The 25,541-nt window shown below is 31.7% G+C and overlaps 3 protein-coding genes across 5 annotated transcripts; 1 reads left to right on the forward strand and 2 right to left on the reverse strand.

The window, feature by feature from the left end:
* Positions 1-394: 394 nt before the first annotated feature.
* LOC108343243 (uncharacterized) lies at positions 395-1,111 on the reverse strand. Its single transcript, XM_017581390.2, has one exon. It carries the CDS (start codon positions 1,024-1,026, stop codon positions 553-555), a length of 474 nt encoding a protein of 157 aa, XP_017436879.1. The 5' UTR covers positions 1,027-1,111; the 3' UTR covers positions 395-552.
* Positions 1,112-2,456: 1,345 nt separating this feature from the next.
* On the forward strand, positions 2,457-8,143 carry LOC108343242 (phosphoglycerate mutase-like protein 1). 3 transcript variants are annotated; one of them, XR_001833476.2, is made up of 10 exons: positions 2,457-2,607; positions 3,050-3,126; positions 3,279-3,386; positions 3,520-3,599; positions 5,003-5,165; positions 5,931-6,005; positions 6,149-6,237; positions 7,397-7,516; positions 7,782-7,863; positions 7,940-8,143. XR_001833476.2 is itself a non-coding variant. In XM_017581388.2 (10 exons), exons 1-10 carry the CDS (start codon positions 2,481-2,483, stop codon positions 7,950-7,952), a joined length of 894 nt encoding a protein of 297 aa, XP_017436877.1. In that variant the 5' UTR covers positions 2,457-2,480; the 3' UTR covers positions 7,953-8,143. The 3 variants fall into 3 exon arrangements, 2 of the variants coding, with proteins under 2 accessions (XP_017436877.1, XP_052734885.1); XM_017581388.2 differs by having other exon boundaries at positions 7,822-7,863; XM_052878925.1 differs by having other exon boundaries at positions 2,469-2,607; positions 3,284-3,386; positions 7,822-7,863.
* Positions 8,144-8,916: 773 nt separating this feature from the next.
* Positions 8,917-17,653, reverse strand: LOC108343401 (fatty acid amide hydrolase). The gene is made up of 21 exons (XM_017581660.2): positions 17,454-17,653; positions 17,220-17,358; positions 17,001-17,110; positions 16,761-16,821; positions 16,313-16,500; positions 16,086-16,215; positions 15,730-15,807; positions 15,490-15,637; positions 14,626-14,738; positions 14,463-14,538; positions 13,313-13,384; positions 13,052-13,103; positions 12,373-12,453; positions 12,209-12,292; positions 12,027-12,130; positions 11,767-11,859; positions 11,358-11,426; positions 10,721-10,785; positions 9,808-9,869; positions 9,340-9,435; positions 8,917-9,233 (listed from the first exon to the last, which is right to left on the reverse strand). Exons 2-21 carry the CDS (start codon positions 17,296-17,298, stop codon positions 9,171-9,173), a joined length of 1,824 nt encoding a protein of 607 aa, XP_017437149.2. The 5' UTR covers positions 17,299-17,358; positions 17,454-17,653; the 3' UTR covers positions 8,917-9,170.
* Positions 17,654-25,541: the final 7,888 nt, after the last annotated feature.

Here is a 25,541-nt window from a genome sequence, read left to right on the forward strand (position 1 = left end):
TCCAAATATCATATTGCCACTCATTAGGTTTTGTTTATAACGTTCCTCGTGTGACATCATTTATGGCATATACAATTTTCTCTATTATCTCTTTCTCTTATCAAGTATCAAATGACTAAAACAGATTGTGGTGTTCGCAAATATTTTGGTCTTAATTTGGTTTTTCTTTTCTGGACTAAAACGAAAACGATCACGGAATACATGCATGACACCAGATTCCTTGTTCATTGTTTACAAAACCTCTTATCTGGCCTAAACAATCGATTGTTATAAGATACATGAAATATGAACAACTAAACTGGAAATAAATATGATCGCAAAATTTTCACCACGAGGAATCCTAACCCTAGCAATGATGTAACACAGAGCAGGCCATCAACAAATTCAGACCATCTACCATTTAACCCTTCAAATTTTACTGCATAAAGAATGGCGTACATTTCTTCTATAACGGCATGCAACCCCATGCCCAATTTGTTTATTTTGAAAGAGAAAATGAAAATTACAAGGAACCAAATTGAAGTATGAAGTCCAACTAAATGGAGTAACTGTCTACGGAAAACCAATAATCCTATTGAGTCCCGAAAAGAAGGAGGAAGAACTAGGAGACTTGGGAGGTGCGTTCCCCTGTAGCAGATATTCCTCCAACATCGCTTTAGTGGACCTGGCGGACAAAGGATGAAAATGCGAACCCCACTCCTTAAGAAAAGCTTTCACCAAAACCAATTTCTCGTCTTCATCCATGCTGCTCCATTTATCTTGGGCCTTCTCTTCGTTGAGGCACATATACTCGCACAGCTCTCCGAAGAGGAGCTTTCTGCTCTTCCTCATCGCCTCATCCGCTTTCAACGAATGCGCGTTCATTCTCGCAACCCTAAGCGCAAACTCTGACGTTAGCCTCGCGTCACTGATGCCGCCGTCACCAGCGGCGGTGCACGAGATTCGTGTGGTGAGTTTGTAGGTGGAGAGAGTGACGGGCGAAGCGGAGTAGAAAAAAGGGGACGTGAGCTGAATTTTCAGAGCCATCGGGATAGATGGATTGGATTGTTTAGGAGGGGAGAGATTTAAGGTACGTTTCCTTCTTGTGGATTTAAGGATTGTTAGTTTGTTACCAGCCCATAATTTCTTTCAAAAAGACAAAATTCTCCATACATCAAAAGTATAATTTCTTTTATGCTACTTTGAAAAGGTTAAAATTATAGTAAATCAGAAATATTCTGGATAACATAATATTTTATAGATGGAAAAGGTTTAAATTATTAATAAATAAAAAGTATTCTAGATTTTTCATGGCTAAAAAACTATTTTAGATTATACAATTTAAAAATGTATTTTGTATTGCGTGCTCTAAATTATATTTAATTTGTAATGTATTTTCAGATTTAAACACACACACACGTATATATATATATATATATATATATATATATATATATATATATATATATATATATATATATATATATATATATATATATATATATATATATTGAATTGTATTATTTAAAATTCGTTTTGGATAGAGAAAGATATTTTAAATTTTCAAATAATTTAAAATACCTTTTTGATTTTGTATAATTTCAAAATATATTCTAAACTGTTGAATTTAGAAAAGATGTATACCTAGAAAGGAACGTTATCGAATACATAATCTAAAAGTCTATAATACGCATTCAGAATCCACATTCCGATAATAGAGAAATTCAAAATGTATTTTTAAATTAGGTTTTCAAATTTCTTAATCCAAGTATCTAAAACATAGAAAATAATTATATATGAAATAATAACTTATAATATCACTTAATTATATAACTTTCTTAAATAATTATCTCATTAGTCGTAAGATGATCTATTTTATTAATTATTGGTGTACTAATAATGAATTAGCAAAGTTTAGATAACCATGCTTATGATCAGTTGACATAAATTTCGAAAAGATAAAGATAAGAGCATTTGGAGTCATACATTTAAGATTTACTTTTTATAAATAAAGTTTTAATGAAATGTGCTAGTGTAACATGAAAAATTTTAAATTTAAAATCATAAGTCTTTCTTTCTTGGCGCAAATTTAAAATGTCTTAGTCTGCATTGTTAATTTTAGTTAATCCGGAATTTATTTAGTTAAAAAGTTAAAAATATCAGTAAGATAATAAAATAGTTTAAATACAACCATTAAATTTTTTTTAGGCATGCAATTTGATTAAGTATTATGTTTACTATTTTATATAAATAAATAATTGCTTACAATTTATTTTTATTTTTAATAAATTATGAAAATCATTTTTTATTTTGATATTTTTTTACGTTTAATTCACTAATTTGATTTTAATATTTTTCTCTTAAAAATGTTGTATTTTTATGAATGGTTACTGAAGTTACCGAGTAAAACATGCTTACAACGCTAGTATAACAACATCAGAGAAAAGAAACGAAATCTAACTAATATTATTTAGCAGGTTGTTCTAGTCAACGGGAAGAGCATGAGCACAGTTACAGCTGGTGTAAAGAGCAGCATCTCAACCTTGAAGCCATCTTTTGCTTCTTCTTTACGCTCTCGTCGCGTCTCATTTCCACTCTTTTCTCCTCGTTCCGCTCTCCGCTTCTCCGGTAAGATACCTCCTCACTCACATCGATTTTCCCTCTCTTCCAATGGCCACTCAAATTCCGTTTTCCGTAGTTTGCGCGTGTGTCAGAGAAGCACGTTTAGGTTATATTTGGTGTGAGAACAGAAGATCTACCGAAGCAGGATCAGAGAATTAGGAAACAAATAATTGAATGATTGCAACCTATCGATTTGATTCCACTGTAACAATATACTGATAATCGTTGAATTGATTTTGATTTAAATTTCCTTAAATCGTTCTTGCTCTCGACGTGATTTCATGTGCATAACTCATTGTTTAGTGAATTACTTGTTCGGAACACTTATGATTACGGTATTATTATTATTTTTAATTTTGATGTTAACGTTCCGACTGTGGCTTGGATTCTGATACTACATATTTTGCTTTTACTTCTCGTTCTGTTCTGTTGCGTGAATGTTTGCAAGGCTTGTCAGAGAATATGGATTGCGGTGATGGTGGTCCATGCGTGTTTCCTTTGCACCGTTGCAAAACCATTCATCTGGTTCGTATTGGAATTGAACTCACGTTTTCAGTCAACATACCGTATCCCTTGTGAATTTGAAGCTGACATGTTGTATATTTCATTATCAAGTACATTTGAGATTGCATTATGCAAATTAAGATACTACCAACTTATAAAACGCATATGTCCAGGTCAGGCACGGACAGGGGATCCACAATGTGGAGGGAGATAAGAACTACGACGCATACATGAAGTCTGAATATTTTGATGCGCATATTACGCCGTTGGGCTGGCAAGAGGTAAAGCACCGCAACTTATTGTGTGAAACATACTCAGAAGGGATAAGCTTACATGCCTTGAGTCATGATGTAGTTTAGAGAGGAAAAATATTATTTACTGTCATGAATGTGTAATATATTTTTCTTCTGATAGGTTGACAATTTGCGAAAGCATGTACGTGATTCTGGTATTATGAAGAAGATTGATCTAGTCATAGTATCTCCTTTATTGAGGTAGCAACATGCGTTTGCTTCTTTAGTGTGCCACTCAAATGCTTTATATAGATTGAGAAACTGTATGTCTCTTTATTAATAAAAGAATACTTAATTTCTAAACTCTTGTGCCAAAAAAAAAAGCTTCAGAAGATCAGGTAATTATTCATTTTTCATTTTCACAAATTTTCCATGTCATGTGGGCTTGGTATGCTTTTTCTTTCTTTTAATTTTTAATTGGCTTAGACCTCCTCTGTGTTTTCCGGGAAATTTTTTGGTATGGGAACATTGCACTATTTTGCAATGTAAATGTGTCTTGTGTTTGTATTTGTTACGTTCACTGTGCAACATGATCAAATTTTATTGATTGATAACTGTGGACTATGGTTGTGTCTGACTACTGTGAAGCAACATCAGATCGGCAGTCTTTAAATTTGCACATTGGTGTGACTCAATTGTGTAAATAAAAACATGTGTACAGCAAGTCCATGGACCTGGTATATTATCTTTCCAGGTAGAAATTATTGCGGCAAAATGTAATTGCTGTCTCTTTAAATGGGAATATTTTTTGTCTTGGGAAGGGAACAGTTCAATTCAGGAGAGTTTAGTAAACTAATTGCTGTCTCTTTAATTGCTGTGGTGATCGTTTAGTAAACTAATGTTAGCAGGATTTGGATTATCCATCTGTGAATCCAGTTGTTACTCACTAATATGCCATTTAAAATTATCTCCCTATCCATAGTTTAAGGGGGATATGAGTTCCTTTAAAATATCAAATAGATATTAGGTTTGATTAACTTATAAGTAACATATGAAATAGAGTATTTTTAATTAAGTTTCAATTAAAAAATTTTGTTCTATTTTTTATTTCTGTCAAGTACAATACGATTGATTTTGCTGTCAACGCAATGGTGTGACCATTACTTTCATCTTTCCTTCTCTAACTCATGAATCAACTTCTCTTTTGCCTCTCTAATTTCCTCTAACTTGTCGGTCAACTTATACCTTTTCTCTCTAAGAGCGAGTTGAGTTGACCAATAAGCTTGAGGAGATTGGAGATAAAAAGATAGAGTTGATTATTGAATTAGAGATTGGAAGATAAAGATAGTGGTTATGTCATTGTGTTAACAACAAAATCAAATGGTTAGGTATTTAAGTAAAAATAAAAAATATTTTGGATATTAGAAAACTTTCATTACAAACTTAATTGGAAATATGCAAATTTATGAGGTACTTAAAACTTAATTAAGCCTAGAATTATTGTGCTAACTTGTTCCTGTTATGGAATGTTTTCGTGAATGAAGATGCATTAGTTGAATAAGGCTGTATTGGGTTATATATTTTGATATTCTAGGCTTGTGTACTTCATATTGGAATGTTGTTCTTATGAATTGTCTGAAATGCCAAAATATGTAAGGTTTTAGGACACTACAAACTGCTGTTGGAGTGTTTGGAGGTGAGGGCTACACAGATAGAACAGATGTGCTACCTCTTATGGTGGAAAACGCAGGAAACAGCAATCGTGCTGCAATTTCGAGTCTGAATTGCCCTCCTATTGTTGCTTTTGAACTTTGTCGGGAACGTATGGTATGTGAATTTACAATCTAACCTTTTCTATAAATTGAAACAGAGACGTTCTTCTAGGAGACAGTTACATATCATATTGATACATGTACTACAGCGAAATTTCTTTCTCCTTCACGGCTTTGTCAAGTCTCAAAATAATGGATATCTTGTAACTAAAAGGGGTGCGGTAGGAATTCAAAATGTTATCACTTCGTAGTCAATAGACTTATTCCAACATTTAATGTTAGGCACTGAGATTGAAGGATGGAGGAATAGAAATATTTAAAGTGAGCTTTTTGTGCATTGAAAATAAATTCGGACTGCCATTAGATGTTGAACTTTGGACACACTGAACAGACATAGCCAACAACATTGAGGCTGGTTTCATGCATGCATCTGTCAAAAACTATATCTGTTGTTGTTATTGAGATCTTATATTGAACTATAGATGTGAAATAAAAGACTTCAATGAAATAAAAATGTGAAATATCCTGTTCAATGAACTTTGATATTTTTTCCATATTATTTTACAAGGTCATTGGATAATTGATGTATAAAAATATGAAATCACAAATTAAATTTAAATCTGGGATTCATGTAAAATCACTAAAAAGGTTTAAGGTTGCTTCTTCATTTACTTCCCCCACCACAATATTTTCAGAAGTTGTATTTTATGTTTATAGACAATATTATTACATTTTTTAGATCTTATATAAGCTTCTTAAGCTTGTTATTGAGGTCATCATGTGAACCTTTACAGATTTCTCCATGTGTTTTCTCATGCAGGGGGTTCATCCCTGCGACAAAAGAAGAAGCATCAGCGAGTATCAATCTCTATTTCCTGCAATTGATTTTTCACTGGCAAGTACCTAGATTTTTTTCACGTTATGCACCCTTGTGTTGTGGTTTATGATTTCATAGAAGACCGCTATCATTTTTCTTTCGCTGTACAAAATTATGGCACATTATAATTTGTTCTCAGTCACTTTTTATTTTCTTTTCAGGTCGACAGTAATGAGGATACTTGGTGGAAGACCGATGTTAGAGAGACAAAAGAAGAAATTGCATCTAGAGGGCTGAAGTTCATGAACTGGTACGATTCAGTTACTGGTTGTTTTATACTTTTTGTTCCCCCAGGGCTTTACGTAGCCTGACCAACTCCTTCAACCCCACCAACTGCTAGATTAGACATGACTACCAGAACACTAGATCCAACCTACAGAACATAATGCTATTCACATTTAACATTGCCAAAAGATATATCACAGTCTGGTGAATCTGATTAAAAAAACTTTATCTCCCTTATCGTGCATAGTAACCACGACCTAGAAGCGGGACAAAACACCCTATTTATTTGAACACTTAGTAGTTGGAGCTGTGACATTGGAGGAACATATCCAAGTCTTAGAGGTATCTGAGGACGACCTTTTCGGGTCTATGAAACCTTGTGTGTGAACAACTTGTATAGAGTCATGCGTAGTAGATGTGAATCATGTGATTACTCCATAATTTTTTTTCCAAAAGTAAGCCGACCTTCTCTTATTCTGAACTATATCAGTTGGTAAAATATTACTCAGCTATACTGAATTTGGGAATTGCACTAGAATTGTAGAATTGAACTTACGTTTTACAAAGTTAATACTTAGTATATTCCTACTTTTTAGACACTAGTATAGTATATTTCTTCTCTATGATAGAAAGATAAGATCAAACTGTCTTTCCTGAAATTAATGTTGCCTTCACTTCCAGTACTTTTAGTAGTCGCTAGAAACTGCATAGTAATGTGTGAATCTTTTCTCTCAAGGGGCTGTCACGGGAATCATTAGTGTCTATCACACCTTTTGTGAAAAATGAATAGATAACTTGCAGACTATTTTATGTTGTTGGAACAGATGTATTTTTGGCTATATTAATTCATATATCTAGTGATTATTGGTATTTAAATATTTATGCAATTTTTGTTATGAAAAGAACAATAAATATTTTTCCTTCTTCCTGTAACTTTGTTTTGCTCTACATGTTTTTGTCACTTGAAATTTACTATCAAATACCTTTAGAAACATGCCCTCAAATACGAAGTTGTATATCTTTTAATTATTGAAAGTTATCTTTATGTAATTTTTCCTTAAGAAAAAACAATGTATTCTTGTTTTTTCCTAATAACTTCGATGATTTTAATCGAACTGGAAATTGCCATCCAGTATGATCTGTTCATATCCGTAACTCCCACTTTACTTTTCACTCCATCACAGGTTGGGGACAAGAAAAGAGAAGGAGATGGCAATTGTGACGCACAGAGCATTTTTGTTTCATACTCTAGGTGCTTTTGGAAATTACAGCCATCACTTGGAGAAGAAGGAATTATCAAAGCCGTAAGTTCACCGATGCCTTGCATGTAGTTATTTGTTATCCACATCCTCTAGAGCCAACTGAGTTTATTGTTGTGATTCTTTTTAAATGAAAACATATTGGTTATTCATGGATTTCACAACAATTTAGTTCCCAGCGGTTTTGTTTGCATTAGTTCAAAAAGCACCTTTCCCGTTGTTTTCAGTCTTGTATGCTGTTTCATGTGGCGCCTTAAATTTTTAAACATCGAGTGACGTTCATGTAACTGGCGCGTCTATATGTGTGCAGCGGTATGAAATAATTGTCTGCTTTTAACAATTATTTGCAGCTTTTCCAACTGTGAGCTTCGCTCTGTGGTCATTGTTGATCGGTATGAATACATTCTAAACAATTTTAAGTGCCCCCTTTCATCAGTCAGGATTTTTTATTTTTCTCTTTCCTTGTAGTGTGACAGGATAGATGCCCTAACCACAGCAATTCAGACAAGAGACCTTCAGGATGCTTAAAAGGTTCTGTAGAAATTTTCGTTTTACTCGGAATATGCGGCATATGTATTTTATATTTCACAAATTATGCTTAAAATTGCTTATGGAATACTTGTCCAACCAACTCATTATTAAATGAATCTGAGTTATGACAATTTACTGTGACATGACATGTGTCATGTTCGCTTATGATTATAAAGACTTATGGTAAGTTAACGAATTAACTTAATTAACGATAGAGGAGCCAAAATGACCCGTTTTGACCTTACTATTGATCCATCGTAAGTAGGCAGGTTGAAATATATATATATATATATATATATATATATATATATATATATATATATATATATATATATATATATATATATATTTTAAGTTTTTAATTACTTAATTAATATTTTGAATTGAATAAGTTAAAAGATGATTATTTATGCATGTTAAAATTATCTATTATGATTAATAATTTAAAAGGATATTTTTGACAAAAAAGAACAATTTTAGGCTGATAAACTAGCTCATCCCGCCTCTAGCACGTCGGGTTGGTAGGCTGGGTTAGAGCTGATACACGTATAAAATTTATCAATGCATTTTATTAATATTAATGTTAAGCTTAGGCAGATGGACAAATTTATATTTACTGTCACTTCTAAATAATGAATAATTGTGGGATACGTTTATATCTATTAATAAAGAGGATTACTGATCGTCTCATATTTTACTCTTATCAATATAAATTATTTTATGTTATTTTTTAAAATTTATAACTATTTTTTTAAAATTTTAATTAATTATCTATAATAAAATTACACTTATCTTTATTAGTATGAATTAATTTATTATTCTACTTTTTAAATTGTATAATTATTTTTTAAAATTTAATTACCTATCTAAAATAAAATTATTTATTTTTATATTATTTCTTATAATGATAAAAATTGGAAGAACACACGCGTTTCCACTATTATGAAATAAAATGGACATATTACCTTTACTCATGGTTTCTTAAGTGATGCTTGATTTTGTCTTCAAATTATTACCACTCTTCTCCTATGAATTTATCAAATCATAAATCGTTTGGAAAAATCGAATGCCCGGAGTTTGAAAGCGCAAAGCATTTGCTATTGGACGCCGATTCCCAAATAATAAATCCAGCCACTTATAAACCGTATGCAGCAACAATATCTTAGCTTTAGTTGGCCTTCAGAACGTCATAGTATGACGCAGGCTTTTTCTTCGACTCGCCGCAGAGTTTCTGAATAAGTTAGCCAAAAAAAATCATAATAACAATATATGCAGAATGACAAAATAAGTTATATATCACAAATAAAGAGTGGGAGGCCTTATTGAAATATACGAACCTCAACTGCAGAGGCTACCCGCAGAATAGTTGCTTCCGCCCATGGTCCACCCATTATTTGCAAACCTATTGGAAGTCCCTCTTTATCGTAGCCAATCTGCAGAAAAAGAAAAAGTTATTACAATGAATAAATTGCGCATAGGATAAGTGTCCAGTTTGGATTAACTTAGTTTATCGAAACTTCTCAATTGAGACGTACAAATTTCGTAGTTACGGAACAATCCTTGTAAATTATTATGGAGAACACAATAGTTTAGCATTGATTCAATTAAGCTGATTTTAACAAATGTAAGGAGCAGAATTCATTTTACTTCGTTGATTCGTTTTATTTTCTAATCTTATAAACACTTGCTAAGAAATTTATCAAAACTGACTAACTATTGTTCAAAATTAGCTATAATAATGGCCTTTAACTTCATAGCAAAATAACAAACATTATTCATCGCTGATTGACTTCACTCTCACTCACCGGGACAGAAATGGCAGGGAACCCCAGAAGATTTGCAGGAACAACGAACTGCATAAGGTTAGCTGAAAAAGAAAACTGAGTTAACACATGTAAAGAGAAAAGTTATTACATAATATACAGAGTAGTCGTGATCATGGCATGACATTTTACTTCGATCGGTCTTGAATGATTTTGTTCTAATAAGGAAAAATGAATCACGAGAACATTGTCTCAATACAAACCCAATCAGAAAAATTTTAAACATGTTTTGTACTAAGGTCTGCTCAAGTGGAGTACCAAAATGTTCAGTGTAAATAATTGTCATCAACGTTGAACTTGAACTTCTACTCATGATAAAATAGTTTACGGATTCAAAGTCCTGTGGCTGTAGTTGGTGACACTTTTTTTTACCTACAAGTTCAAAGATCACTAACTCATGTTGTATCAACGGAGAAGTTTACTTCGGCCAATACTTAGATAAATTCTTTATATTATTCCTATTAAGCTCTCAAATTAAATAACAACGAATACATTTTTTTTTTTAATCCTGGGTCATTGTTAATGAAGGCTCTATGTAATGTTGGAAAATCATCCACATGTCATCGCTAGATTAAAAAGCTTAATAACAACAATTATAACAAAACTTCAGTGTAATTTTAGATACTTCTGATACAGTTTTTCAATCAAAATTAAAGTATTATCTCGTAACCCATTTAATTAAGGTCGGCATTTAAGGTAATCATTAGTTACCGGAAACATTAATTTTAACTAGAGAACACCAAAAATGCTTACAAATTTGTACTCTGTCCTTTACATTATGACACTAACAGTGTGTGATATCGGATATAAGGTTAATTACAATGCTGCAATGGAAATCATTTCAGAAGAAAAATTATCATGAAGTTGCAACTTAAAGGTGACGCTAATTGATTACCTGCAGTCTGCATATCTGTTTCACCACTTTTAAGAGCACTAGGAGGTATTATGGGTGCTGTCATGCTGTTATAAACAAAAGACAGTTCAGGTGCAGTACCTCCATATCAAGTATTCCAGCCAAAACAACAAAACTTTACATCCAAAATAAGATGTTGAATTCTTTTAAATTTCCATGTCAATAATCTTTGTTTTTCAGTCCCATCCTCCCCAAAATTTTCCATAAAATATAACCCACAAGAGCTGCTACTAATAAATAGAACAGACCATAGACGATCATATCTGATAGGACCGTTTGTCTTTCAATCTTTTTCTTTCTTGGATGGAAGAAACGTATGACTTAGTGGTAAAAATAGTGGTAAAAATAGAAAAGAAGAACAAATACGTCGTGGGTTCAAGTGTCTTTCCATTTATCTATAAAAAATAAGTAGATTTTTATGCTATTATGAAAATACAGCTATATTCAGACCAATAATGCCATCAAGCATATATGCTGTTATCCATACTGAAAATTACTAATTTCCAAACCATTCAAAGAATTATAAAAGAAAGCAAACCCGCTTTAGATCAACTGAACTGAAATTGGCAGAGTGCAGGGACCCTTTACACTAAGGAGAACTCTACCATGCTATACATACCCAGTGGTCGGAGTTACTATGACATCCACTTTCTTGAAAATCTCCATGTGGTAATACATATGCCTTCGTCTGAAACATTTACCGTAAATTTTAGAATCTACAGACACAATTTTTAGTATGGTTTACATTGCTCAATCTGCTGTGACGGTAATTAATTTAAAAGATTGAAAAATGATATTTTGACACCCTTTATTTTAGATATAATTACTTGACAACTTTATTATAATGGTATAATAATATAACATTTAAAAATTTTCTTGTTAATTTAAACATCTATATTATTATGTTATTATAACAAGTCTTCAAGTACTTGTATACAAAACAAAGGATGCCAAGATGTTGTTAATATTGTTACTTATCGTTTTTCAAGGTCATAAGTTTGTCATATTTATATTAAGTCTTGTCTCACCTAATACATTGGGCAGCAATATAATCTGCTGCTGAAAATGACCGAAAAAGTGCCATACTTGTCCGAGTATCATATGCCATTTTTGCACCTTTCCTACGGAAGCATAGAAATAGAAGAAACCACAGTAAACCTTCATAGCCACGGCCAAATATTAACGACTTTTACTAGCAGACGAGAAAGTGTCTTTTAGCAATTGGACTACAAAATGAAATTAGTAATTCCAAATTACCAGTACTAGGTTTCAGTATACTCCAACATACCCGTCTGCACAATCAGGATTCAGCGAACATAAGCATTCAGAGCCAATGGAAACGACATGAGCAGTTCGCATCTCAAGAAGCTCTGGTATAACGATTTCTATCATCTTCAAATAAATATACACTTCTTAGCCCTGTTTAAATCTACCATGCTAGTGCATCACATGATAGAATGATGAACTTACTTCACAACCATGCTCCTTTGACAGCAGATTAAGTGCGTCCTCGCATTTATCAGATATTTCAGTTGAATGCACGTCATTAAACCACTTCACAAGAGTACATATATTATTTAGAAGTATGTCACATAAACTGCACCAAAACTATTTGGAGAGGATAAGGCCATTACCGGAGTGTACTTTCCTATTCTTAAAGATCCCAAGGCATTTGAATAGTCATTGGATGACAGAGTTGGCAAACAAGGTGGTGACTACAAGAAACACAAAAAATATATGCGTCATACTTAGTAATGGCAAAATTTGTGTAGAGAATAAAGTATAGAATAACTGACTCAAGAGTTGGTTTATTACTTTGTATGTCATATACACATCCCTAACATAGAATTAGAGGATCAAAAGAGACTATATGATTTAGAAAGAGTAGCAGAACAAGGGGAGCATAATATGTTATTATAGGTACAGGCTTACTTAGTTATGGCTGGGACAGAGAAATTTCCAAATGTCAATCTACTCTCCTAGGTTTGATACATCCCCTTTTTAGTTAGTGGTTTTAAATGACTGAGGTCCCAGTTCCAAAGTTCGATCATAGGTTTTCTTGGCACTAACTTTTGTTAAGAGATTTTTTTCAAGAACTACTTGGCGTTATTTAATGAAAAAATACTTCAAAGAGACTGATTCAATTCACAACATCAGCTATGTAATTCATTCTTAAATTTACAAGAATTAAATAGGTCACATCTTCAGGCAATTAATATACTTGAGGTTGCAGTTAAGGCAGCCCAGAGAGGCCATAATAAGTCAGTCTTAGGGTGACTATAATTAAGGCAATTTTCCAACAACAAAATTTACCGGTCTTAAACTGATTCTATTTGCAGGTGATGCCCCCAACATTGCCGCATACCTGAATCATGAGGACCCAAAGATCTGTTATATACCTTCAAAAATAAGCCATGGTGATAAGGGTTTTATACTTTATATAAACAACTGAATTAATAAACCAAATAGATAGAAGTCTACATGTACGTGGACAGTTAGCAGGTAGAATAAAATGAAAGAGTTAGTCTAAAAAATGAAGCATAAAAGAGAAAGCCAGAAGTATGCATTGCATACACTAGCATGACGTCCTCCACTGATGAAGCAATGGGACCAATAATTTCCACAGTCCCAGAATCACATAATGACCTGTAAATAAAACCAAAAAAAGAGGGTGAAAGCTCCATACATTACAAATTTAGCTAGCCAAACATTTCAATTATTTTCTAGCACAAATGAATATTTTGTTTCTATATCTTTTTTTATTCTAGCAAACTGCATAGAGAATACCACAAATTCTGGCACATCAAAATTTTGGAGACTTCATACTATTCAGGCCTCTTGACTTTGGAAACTAGCTAAACAAAAGAGAATATCAAATTATTTTATAGACTTGTGTGAGTGCGGCAAGAAAATGCATCCTGTTCAATATTGAAAGATAGAAAAATGTTGCTACCCTCTAAGTAGAACCTGCATTTACGATACCTGTTCATCTATTCTCTACTAATGCCATGTAATAGAGTCAAGAATATGGAAATTTCAAAGAAACTATAGAATTGAATTATATTACATTGCCTGCCAATAAAAGGCATAACCACCATAAAAGGAAGAAAAATCCAAACAAAAAAGTGTTTCTTCACTACTTGGAAGACCAGATTACTTGCCCTATATTAAAATGAGTTATGACCAGTAAACTCAAATAACTGGCAGAGCCTTCAGTCACTTAGATTTTAGTCTTTCAGATAAACTGATAAAGTAACATATTTTCATACCAATACCATCTGATGGTACATTGAATAAATAAGCTAAGATGGAAACAGAAGTATTTTCAATGTAAGAAATTTAACTACTGATTTTTTTCCCTCAGTCATGAGATATTTGGTTCATGTATTTTAAGTCCAATACAACAGATTTTCTTCAATTAGTCATAAAGGAGTTTCTTCAACATCTTGTTAAGTAAGTTTTCAACCGTGGTTTTCTTCTTCCTTTTCCAAACTTCTCAGGGTCTTGTCTTTTGATGTTAATGCCCAGTGAGAAAATAGTAATTTCATTTTATAGTCAGAATAGGAAATGGTCAAAATCCTGACCCCAACTAGTAAGAATAAGATCACAAATCATAATTGTTGCTACAATGTGGTACAAAAGTACAAAAAGAAAAACTTTAAGGAGCAAATACTACACAAAGAAGTAGTAATGATTGGCTCATCACAAAAGTACAAGAAATTACCCTTCCATGCTTGTCCGCCCATATGTTGTCTTCAATCCCACGACACCACAAAGGGAAGAAGGAATACGGATTGAACCTGCCATTTTTCAAAAAAATTTAAAAATAAATTACATAAAAAAAAATAGAGCCAAACAATTAATTTAGTACATTAGATGTGTACAACCTCCACCATCAGTTCCCAATGCAGCAGAACATATTCCAGAAGCAACAATTGCAGCCGGACCTGAAGAAGATCCACCAGTATACCTATCAGGTGCATGAGGATTTCTTGTAGTTCTGCAAATCAAGAAAAATCAGTTGAGCAATAGACGGTGATTGATTCTGATGAACACAAGAAGCAAACGAAACAGTTCAATTTTCAAGGTTATGTAAGAGAGTCACGGGAATTAATGGTGTGGAAAACTCTACTTTACTTCCTAGAGGTCTTTGACACGTGTCCTTGTGATAGAAACTTCTTCTCAGTTCACATAACTGGGAATAAGGCACAGTAATTGCATAATACTAAGAAAGAAACAACAGAAAACAGAAGAAAAGACAATGCAGGTCATTTGACACACCTTTAACCTCATGTCTATTTCCACACTCAGTTCCTGTTTACCAACTCAACCCAACCCCACTCCCTTCCTTCCTTTTAGTCCCTTCAACAGATTCCTTACCTGACTGTCACATTGGCATATCCCCTCACTCGTGCTCTCTTCATTTTACATGAGGGTTCGATACCAGGCTACTCTTCTACTTCTTTATATGAGAATTGACACAACTCTGTTATGGGACAGAGTCTACATGTTGACGTATAACATTTTGTATCTTTCAATAATGGTTCTTAGTTTCAAATAAAAAAGATGAAAAACAAGTGAAGTGAATGACAACACAAAGACATTTGTTAACATATTTACTTTTGTCTCCTGATATGAAAAGAAGGAAGAATGGACTAAATTTAAAACCTGTAAATATATTAGGTAGAACAAGAGATCATTATGTTGATAGGGACATCAATATTTAAATTAACAATATCTTATAAACATACCCATAATTAGGATTATTTCCTGTTGTGCCCATTCCAAACTCATGCATATTGGCTTTCCCTACGAATATGACACCGCAGCTACGCAGTCTAGAAACACAAGCTGCATCCTTCTTTACAGTGCGCACCTCATGCATCCATGTTGATGCACCTGTCATTATCAGAAGAATTCAAAGGCTTTTCTCAATTACTTGACAAAATATTATGCAAAGATATACATGCCCTTAGACAGGATATACTTACCCTTAGATGGATGAGGATAACAGTCTATGTCATCTTTGATGGCCATAAAAATTCCATCCAATATCGATAATGGATTTCCTACATTATCAAAGTCCAAGAACATAACTTGTGGAATTGTGTCTGTTACGAAGTCTCAACATAATCACGTGTGAACGATTTAGACAGTAAACTACAATGAACATAAATGAACAAAGCGAGGAAATTGAAAATACAAGTAGTAGGAACCACATGTCAAACAAACTGCATAACACAACAATCAAGCCAGAGAAAGCATAGTGGAATGTATATGCAATTTCCTCGTTCACCTTTCCTTCATTTAAGTTCATCAAATAAACATTAGAATCATACAGGACTACCTGCTTCAAACCTCTGTGTAGATGCTGCTGCCTGCTCTCGGACTTCTGCAGCCACAAAGGATATCAACAGTGGTATAGGAGGTTTATTTCTTCCATTCTCCTCTATAATGGAGATGATGCGCTCAGCAACCTATAAATTCAAAGTGAAATTGTTTCATTTTACAATTTAATTTGAATAAAGAGAAGACAAAAATGTACTCAGTTGATACCAACAAAAGGTGAAATACCATGGATGGGGTTACTTTTCTAGATCGATAAGCATGAGCATAGTCACGTATTTTCCAGTACCGAAAGGATGCATGTGAATTTTCCCATAATTCAGAAACATCATAATGTGGAAGACATTTCAAGGCAGACATAACTCGATCTTCAGGTCTCCCTTCTTCTTCAAGGACAACAACACCCTGCTCCACTTCTAAAGTAACATCACAAACATCAAGGCAGGTTATATTATAAGCAAGCGTCATCAAATGCAATGCAAATAACTTGACACAAGCACTAATATCCATTATCTAAGGGAATTTCGTTCCTCCTATCCCATTCTCATTATCTCAAAGAACGTCAAATTTTTGTAAATTAAACATATAAACCAGCCTGCAATTTAAGCATATAATTATAGTAAGACTGCAATATTGAAAAGAAGCAATGCATTCACAGATGAGGAGAGGGAGCCACCTTGAGGTGGATATTCAGGCTTAAACATGGGTTCCTCAGGTATCACGGTGTGCTGCAATATCTGTCATAATAATAATAAAAATAAAAATAAAAGACAGACAACATTTAGTCAATTTGCTATGCTACTGCCCAGCACTCTCAACTCAAGTATTGTTCATAAACAACAATGAAAAACTGAAACAAAACACCTTTAACCATGTGATACACGTTAGTCACTAATTTCAGCTACAAAACACAAACCTCTTCAATTTTATTTTGCTTCTTCAAAACATCCATTATGATAGGGCCGATCAGCGGAGCTTCTAGTATCCTCACAAAAAATCTAAACACAAATCCAGTCAAATGTGGAGCTGAAAAAAACAAACAAACAAACAGAAGAGAGCGAAAAAAAATTGAATCAGATGTCAGTAGTAGAAACTGAAAATTCAACTTGATTGCAGAATAAGCAAGCTGGATTACCTTGAACTATTTCACGTTGGTACTTAACTGAGGACAAGTCAACGTCCTTGGCTGGCAACATTACACGTTTTTTCCCCATTTTCAGAAATTTCAAAACACCGACGATCCTCTTCTTTCAACTTCTTAACTGAATTCGGACCTTAAAAATAAAACAACAGAAGTAAATTCGAATCACCAGGAGAAGAAATCACGAAAGCGAAACACAAGAAGGAAATTGAAATCGCAGAGAGAAACCTAGCAATTTGTGATTTGAGCGATGAATTTAACAGAGTGATTCTAACGATTCTCATTTGTTGTGAAGCTACAATGGTTCTGAGAGTCCGGCCATGTGTCGCTATCATGTGGATGATGTTTCATAAATGCTCTTATTGCCAAAACCACCTTCCACATTCAAATCTCTCACAGTTGGCGAAACCAACAAACTCTGACTTCTCCTCTGCTTCATTAAACTCTTATACCTTGGCTCTGTGTGCTGTAAACACTGAGTTAAATTCTTAATTAAATTACAATTAGCTCAAATATATTGATTTAATCCCGATAAAATAATTGTGTTTTTTTTGTTTTATCAGTGCATTGTGCTAAAAAAAATTCATTTCAGTATTTCAAATATAATATCAGCAAGGAAAAAAACTAGATATTAGGAATTTCAGTGAGATAGGTACTGTTATTAGGAAACAATATTGGAAATTTTCACATTTAAAAAAGAAAAAAAATTATAAATCAAAATCAAAATTTATAGTTTTTTTGAAAAATAAAAAACAATGTCAAATTTTACTTAATAAAAATAAGTTATAGAAACTAAAATCTGAAATTCCTTAATTTTAAAGTCGTATAAACTTTGTGTAAGGCTTTATTATAATTATACTATATAATTATTAAAGCAACGATTAGAGGGTTGGGTTCTGGATTGGACCGTGATTAAGGTCTTGAGAGGAAGACAGATTCATTAATTACGTATTTATTACAGCACCTAAACAATCTATCGGACCTTACTGACTTAAGCTTCGGAGCACCTTTAACGGGTACCCTCCCAGACGTACAGGACGGACGAACTTTGATTATCGGAAGACTAAATTGCAGGAAGACCGGACAGAAGCAGCGAAAGGCATACGGACTTAGGTGACTCGACCCCATACAAGAACAATAATATTTGTATAAAAAATACATTAATCTATAACTACATAAAGAGATATCTTCTTTTATATATATATATATATATATATATATTTCCTATTTTATCATTTTAATATAATTATTTTTTAATTTTTTAAAAATATTAACGGTTAGAATTTGGAAAATAATTTCTCTTTCACACCATTTAATAATTTGTTTGACAATTTTATTTTTTATTAAATATTATTTAATAAGTCAAAAGTTTTAACAATTTTATCTGTTATTATTAGTATTAATAATATTATTTCCGAAAATATTTGTAAGAACCTGAAAATAGAACAAAGGGTGCCTTAAGTTAATAGGATCAGGCTTTAATTGGGCTTTTCAAAATACTCTGGTCCATTTGCTCAAGCACACTGCTCTCTCTCTAAAACTCAGACTCATATTTTCTCTGCCTTCTCTCTACAACCTCTCCTCGTTCTCTCTTCGATCTCCTTTCACTAAGCCAGTAGATTTCGTTTTAGGTGGTGCTCAAACGTCCGCGACGTAGAGGGCTTCAAAACCATCCGATCAGTTTTGGGTTTTAAGTTGGTAAGTCCCTCCATGCAAGCTCTTCTTTGTCCTTAAACTAGCACATGCAATCTTTGTAGTTGCATGTGACCTGTGTTTTCATTTCTTCAGTTTTTCCACTCTATTTTAGCTTTAAGAGTTGTTTCTGTCACCAATGTGGTATCTTGTAGGGTTTGTTGAGTTCTCACAACTCAAGGTTCGGTTGAAAGGTTCTGTGAGCTGTTCAGTCAAGTTACCCTAAGGTAAGGGGAGCCGGGTCTTGCTTTTTGTTCTGTAAATTAGGGTGTGCATGAAATAAATTGTTGTTTAAAGTGGGGAAATAATGTATGTATGGATTGTTTGTATGGGTGTTGTTTGTACTGGAATTAGAAATTTTGTATGTGAACTCGATTGCTCAAATGCCTATCTAATAGTGAAACTGTGGAATTGTGCGTATGAATTGGTATGGATAAGGTTTGAGGCTAATATTGAATGGTTGAATGAAGTGAAGTCTGTTAAATAGGTGATTAGATCAGTACTTAAGTGAATTAGAGTGTTTAGGGTCTTATTAGAGGAACTGAGGTAGTCAAATTGAGAATTGGGTATTACAGATTATTCTGGTCAGTTTAGGTTGCTTAGGTAAGTAAATTGGAACCTAATTGGACCCCTAAAATGGTTAAAATCAGACTCAAGGTGGTAGAATTAGATTTAGGCCCCTAGGTTGAGAGATTTTCAGTTTTCAAGTATAAATCAATGCATAAACACTTTAAAAAGATGTTAGGAAGGGTTAGAATCAGTTAGACATGTTTAATTCAATATATACTTCGAGTTGGGGGTATTAGAAGTTCGCCAAAATGGTTAGAATGAGTTTTGAGTGGTGGAGTTGTGCAAATCTGCAGAATTTCATTATGCAGATTTTACAGACTCGCAGAGCGAAGCCTTTCGCTCAGCGAGTCGCCTTGGCAAGGTGCTATCTATCAGCGCATTAGCATAGCGACCCTGTGTGCGATATGAATTATAACAAATGGTTGCTCTCTGTTTGGTGAGTCGCGTAGCGAATGTAGTCGCTTTGTGACAGTTGCTAGCCTGGGAAATTAGCCAAATAAATAGAACATCGAAGAGTGGCGCATAGCGAGAGTTTTAGGGGGTTGGTCTCTGTATGGGCTCTCGCATAGCGACCTGAGTGCGCTATGCGAGAGGTTGAAAGTCTGATGCACGCCGCGAGTTAATTCGCATAGCGAATTAAGTGGGTGCGCTATGCGGGGGACATGAGGTACAACACCTTAGCAAGTTAATTCGCCTTGCGAGTGAGGGTGCGCTGTGCGAGACCATCCTGTCTCGCCTTGCGAACAGGGTGCGTTGTGCGAACCCTTTGAGTCTAGTCTTCTCTTTTGCTCTCTTTTTGGTTGAATCAAGTGTGTGGAATGTTTGAAATGCATAGTATGATGTGGTAAGGTGATTATATTGAAAGTATGCGAGTATATGAAACATGTTTGGTAATTGAAAGTATGTGGTTTTAAAAGTATGGTTGATGGACGTAATTCCATGGATCTCTAAGGAGGTCACATGGTGGTGCCCTGTGTTATTGGACGTAATTCCATAATCTTCAAGGAGAAGATTCATGGTGGTGCCCTCAGTGTTTAGAATGATTTGCATGGTAGCTCAGTCTTGGGGGTTATCTTGGAACTACAATGGTCAATCATTCTCAAGTAGAGAGGATTGAACCATGTGGTGAGTAGTAGCAGGAGGTCCTAGTCTTGGGTGCTTCCAGTATGGCCCAAGGTGAGTGATAACGGACTAACCTTGTGAGTGTGGTAGGGTGAAACCCATTGGCAATGACTTTGCAAAACAGTAGAGGCCACCACGAGTGCACGACCCGCCATAGCTCGGCAATCATTCTAAGTCTGGACGAGTCAAGTTTAAGTGTAACAAGTCATGTGTGTGTAGTATAGTGTATTTGTCTTTACTTGCATGTTGTCTGTGACTACTATAACATGATTTTATACCTAACTCACCCTTGCTTGTATGTTTGTGTTTTGTTTGGGTATGATTTTCTTTTGCAATGATCATCCACTTGGATGTGAGCAGAGGCGGATGAGGTGCCTCTAGAGCAGGCTTTGGAGGAAGATGATGTTGCCGCTTAGTCTCCTTAAGATTTTTTTAGTTATTTCTTATATTTTGAATTACTCTTTACTACTTTAAGTTTTAAATTACGACTCATTTTGGGATGACTGTAAGCTTAACTATTTTATTGACAGTCTACTCTAACTGTTATCTTTTATTAAAATGTGGACTTACTATATTATATGTATATTATATGAAGATGTTACAATATTGATATTGATAATATTAGTTAATAATAAAGTAATTTAAATAATAAATATCATAACTTTTAAATATATTTGTCACTGTGACATACTATTTTATTATGATTTTGTAATCAATTTCATTTAATAATTTCTCTCTTTTAATAATAAAATATTATTACATATGGGATAACTGAGATATTAACCATTTTAAATATTGAGAAGATGTCTAGTAAGAATAGAGATTTAATACATAAACTATATAATCTTATTATTTAATACAAAAGTATAATAAAATTAGATAATTTAAGAAGCAAATATTCAGTGTGAATTTATATTTACTTTTTTAGTCTTTTATACCTAATTATGTATTATTAATATGTCATTCATATATTATATTATTTTTTTTGTTTTCGATTCTTTAAAATTAAAAAAATAAATTATGTATGATATATTTTGAAGAGAATTAAGAAAAGTCATTAAAAATATATTATATCTTTTTAAGAAAATGAATATATTTTAAATATATATATATATATATATATATATATATATATATATATATATATATACACATAAATGAATATGTTAATTGTTTTAAGAAACATGTTAATAATAATTTTTATTATTAATAACGTAAAATTGCACTAAGTTGTTTTCCAAACTTTATTCTCGTGATCAAAGTGTTTGGATTTTGTCAACATCAGAAGTCTCTGTATGTTGCTAATTGTCATGTCGATAAGCTTGACACGCAAGGTTCCATATTTGTATTCCATTTGCTTCCAGACATTGACATTGTTCCTAAAATGCAAGGAATTTATATTTAATAATAAAATTAAAAAATATATATTTTTTCATGAATTTGTGAACCGTTGATAAGTTGTATGAAATGGTTGATTTAAAATATAACTTTTTTTAGCAACCAAAAGTTAAATACACCTGACATAATTTTAATTGTACAAAATAAATTGAAAATAAAGATACCAAATTATAATATATAAATTGAATTATCAAAATGTCTATACTTCATCATGAAAAGATGTATTGTAAGTTCTATATCGATTATAAATAAGACTAAAAGCCAATTCATAACATGTATGGTATAATAGCTGACATATTTTAATTTTAAATTTAGAAAAATAAATATAGGTTTTTTTAACACAATTTTATTAAATTTTTTAACATGTTAAGTGTATTATAAAATAAAATTTACGTTGTTCCCATCATTTTGATACATTTTTTAAATGTTTAAATTATTACCTAATAAAACTAAAAATATTAATGTCATTAAGATAAAATTGATTATATTTATTTATTTTAAAATTTTAAAATCAAAATATATCAAATTTAAAAAAAAAAGATAAATTTAATTTTACGTAAAGAAATTAAAAACACAGTGATTCTTATTTATATGAGTGACACATTTCTTTCTGACAATTTTTTTTATAAGTATATGTTTAATTAATGTTAAAATATATAAATAGCAAAGACAAATTTAGTATATTCAAAACATTTTCACACACAAAAAAAAAAATTAACGGAAATTAATAATTTGATTGCTAAATGTTATTTTGTTAAAAGAAAAAACTTACATTAAAGATGAATATTATATAGTTGCTAATTTGGTCATAACCTAACCCTTTATTTTTCAATGAGCAATAAACCAATTTTTTCCATGTTTCGTTAAGATGGGATCCACCACACATTGATAATGACTTTGACTTCATGAAGGATAGAGAGTGGAAGTGAGATTATTGAATGAGTGTGGCCTACCATCATTCTAGACAATGCCAATACCAATAACAGCGCCCTCTTGCAAAGGGAAACACACCAGTCTTAACTTCTTCTTTCTTAATCAATAATACCGATGTTCGATAAGGTTTGTGTATTTTGATGGTTGTTTCTGTTATTGTTTGTCTTTATAGTGTTCTGTTAAATTAGAATCTGTATTTCGATGACAAAATAGTAAATATTTGATTAATTTAATGGTAATGTATAATAAACGTAATCAAACTACTTCGAATTTGTATTTATATATTTCGATATCAATTTTATATTATTAACAATTTAATAATTATTTAATTATTCTTAATTATATTTTGTGATAAATTAATTTTCCTCATATTTAATTATTATTTAAAATTGATTGTTCGATCGGTATGATAACCATAACTAAGTTGATGTTTAATTATGTAAACTATCTAATTTTAGATTCACGTGACAATCATACAATACAATATATTTTATTTTTTTTAAGTATATAATGTGTTAAGTTACTAATTTCTAGATATAGGTCAAATTTAATCAATTTATTCTTTAAAGTATATAACAGGTTTAAGTTAGTATTTAAATTAAAGCAAAAAAAATTTAGAAATAATTTTTTATTTTATTTTAAATTGATATATATATATATATATATATATATATATATATATTATTAAAATATAATAATTTAGTTTATGTATGTTATTAAAACACAATCTAATCCATATGTGTATAAGTTAAATTGTATTTAGGTGATAACGTAAAAGACTTATTTTTAAACCGCGATCAAATATTCCACAACCTTTTGAATGTTTAGGGGTCTTTGTATCTTTTTGTAGTTTTTAAGAAATTGACTAAAATACCTACAAATTAGACAAAAGTTAGACACAAAGGGATGTCATATCTTAAAACATATAGTTTTTTTCTTTATTTGAAACATAGTTTCTTTATTACGTTTTAAAAATAGGAAATGATTTTGTTTTATTAAAAATATATTTTAAGCACGATTTACCGATATTTCATATAATTGTTTAATTCTATCCATTTTGTGGTGGCTTTTAATATTATTGGCTTTCAAAGGATCCACTTTGATAGTTATTTTGTTATCTTTAAATATATATTACATGTTTAAATTTGTGAAAATAATATTCATAATGCAGAAGTAAGAATTGATTTGTTTTTATAAATTTAACCTATGAAATTAAACTTAACTCAAAATTGAATCTATAAAGTTAGTAAAAAACCTATATTAGGTGTAGAAAATAGATTTCCTTTTATTAAAGTATAGGTGCATATTTTGCTGCCAAGTATTATGTTTTCAAATATGATGACATCACAGTTATTTGTTAGGAGAGAATTGCTCAGCCCACCATTGATCTACAAAATTTCAAGTTCAAACTTTAAACATAACTACCGGATTTAATATTTAATTCTAAGATTACGCAAATTCACCCGCATAATTTTGACTTGAATTAAATAAATTTAATTTATCACCATATACACAAAATCACTAACTCATAACGTTTAGATTTAAAAACAAATAGAAAAATATTCTTACAATGAATAACAAATACTATTTTCTTAATGTAGAGTGTAACTACTTAAATATTTCTATCTAAAATATCATCTACTTCTATATAAAATAAAATCATCAGATAATACAAAATCTCACAAATAAACTAACATTTTTTAAAAATATATTAGATCATGAAGTTAAATCCTCTTTATTACACATTTGTATATCATATTCTTCAACTAATTAATATCATTCAATCAAAATATTTATATCATAACAATTATTCTGGGTTAAGCTTTAACTTTATTTAACCACTCGAGGACATTTTTTTTAGATATCACATTAATTAGAAATAAAATATAGGGTGTTGTTCCCTCCACCACCCCCAAGTGTTTCTGCATCTTCTTACTATTTTCTTTTATTCTAAAAATATTCTATAACTCCTCATTATTTTCTTTTATTTCAAAAATACCTTACACATTCCAACTATCCTCAACAATCTTTTTTTTTCTCTCTCTGCAATTAATGGAGCATTCATATGGTTTAGATTTAAACTTGTGATATATTGCAAAATATAAAATTCAGAGGAAACTTCAATATTAGTGTTTCTGCCACTTCCATTTTATAAACTTAAAAGTTAGATGCAAATACAAAATAATAAACATAATAATATTAATAGTAAATAATATATTATTATTATTATATACTAACTTTATAATGACGAAATAACTAAATAAATTCCAAATCTTTAACAAATAAAATTTCTTTTATATTTTAAGTATTTAATAATATTTTTATATTATTTATCTAATAAATTAAATACTTTATTCAAGTTATTTCAGTCAAATATGTTAGTAAGTTAAATGTTAAAAATTATAGATATTAAATGTATAAAAAACACACATATATATAAACATTTTTCTAGAAATTTAGAACAATTGAACAATGAAAATAAGATTGAATCAAACTTATTTAAGGAGATGTGTAAATAAAATTTTGCAATATCAAAAATTTAAATCTGAGTCATGTGAATGCTCCATTAATATGGAGAAAGAAAAAGAAAGATAGTTGAAT

This window comes from Vigna angularis, chromosome 6 (assembly GCF_016808095.1).
Source record: "Vigna angularis cultivar LongXiaoDou No.4 chromosome 6, ASM1680809v1, whole genome shotgun sequence".
NCBI lineage: Eukaryota > Viridiplantae > Streptophyta > Magnoliopsida > Fabales > Fabaceae > Vigna > Vigna angularis.

Coding starts and splice junctions, on each gene's coding strand:
- LOC108343242 (XM_017581388.2), top strand. CDS start 2,481: ATGAGCACAGTTACAGCTGGTGTAAAGAGCAGCATCTCAACCTTGAAG. Junction 3,387..3,519: donor CGCCGTTGGGCTGGCAAGAG/GTAAAGCACCGC, acceptor TTCTTCTGATAG/GTTGACAATTTGCGAAAGCA. Junction 6,238..7,396: donor GGGCTGAAGTTCATGAACTG/GTACGATTCAGT, acceptor ACTCCATCACAG/GTTGGGGACAAGAAAAGAGA.
- LOC108343401 (XM_017581660.2), bottom strand. CDS start 17,298: ATGGGGAAAAAACGTGTAATGTTGCCAGCCAAGGACGTTGACTTGTCC. Junction 16,501..16,760: donor GCCTGAATATCCACCTCAAG/GTGGCTCCCTCT, acceptor ATGTTACTTTAG/AAGTGGAGCAGGGTGTTGTT. Junction 15,808..16,085: donor TACACAGAGGTTTGAAGCAG/GTAGTCCTGTAT, acceptor TTGATAATGTAG/GAAATCCATTATCGATATTG.
- LOC108343243 (XM_017581390.2), bottom strand. CDS start 1,026: ATGGCTCTGAAAATTCAGCTCACGTCCCCTTTTTTCTACTCCGCTTCG.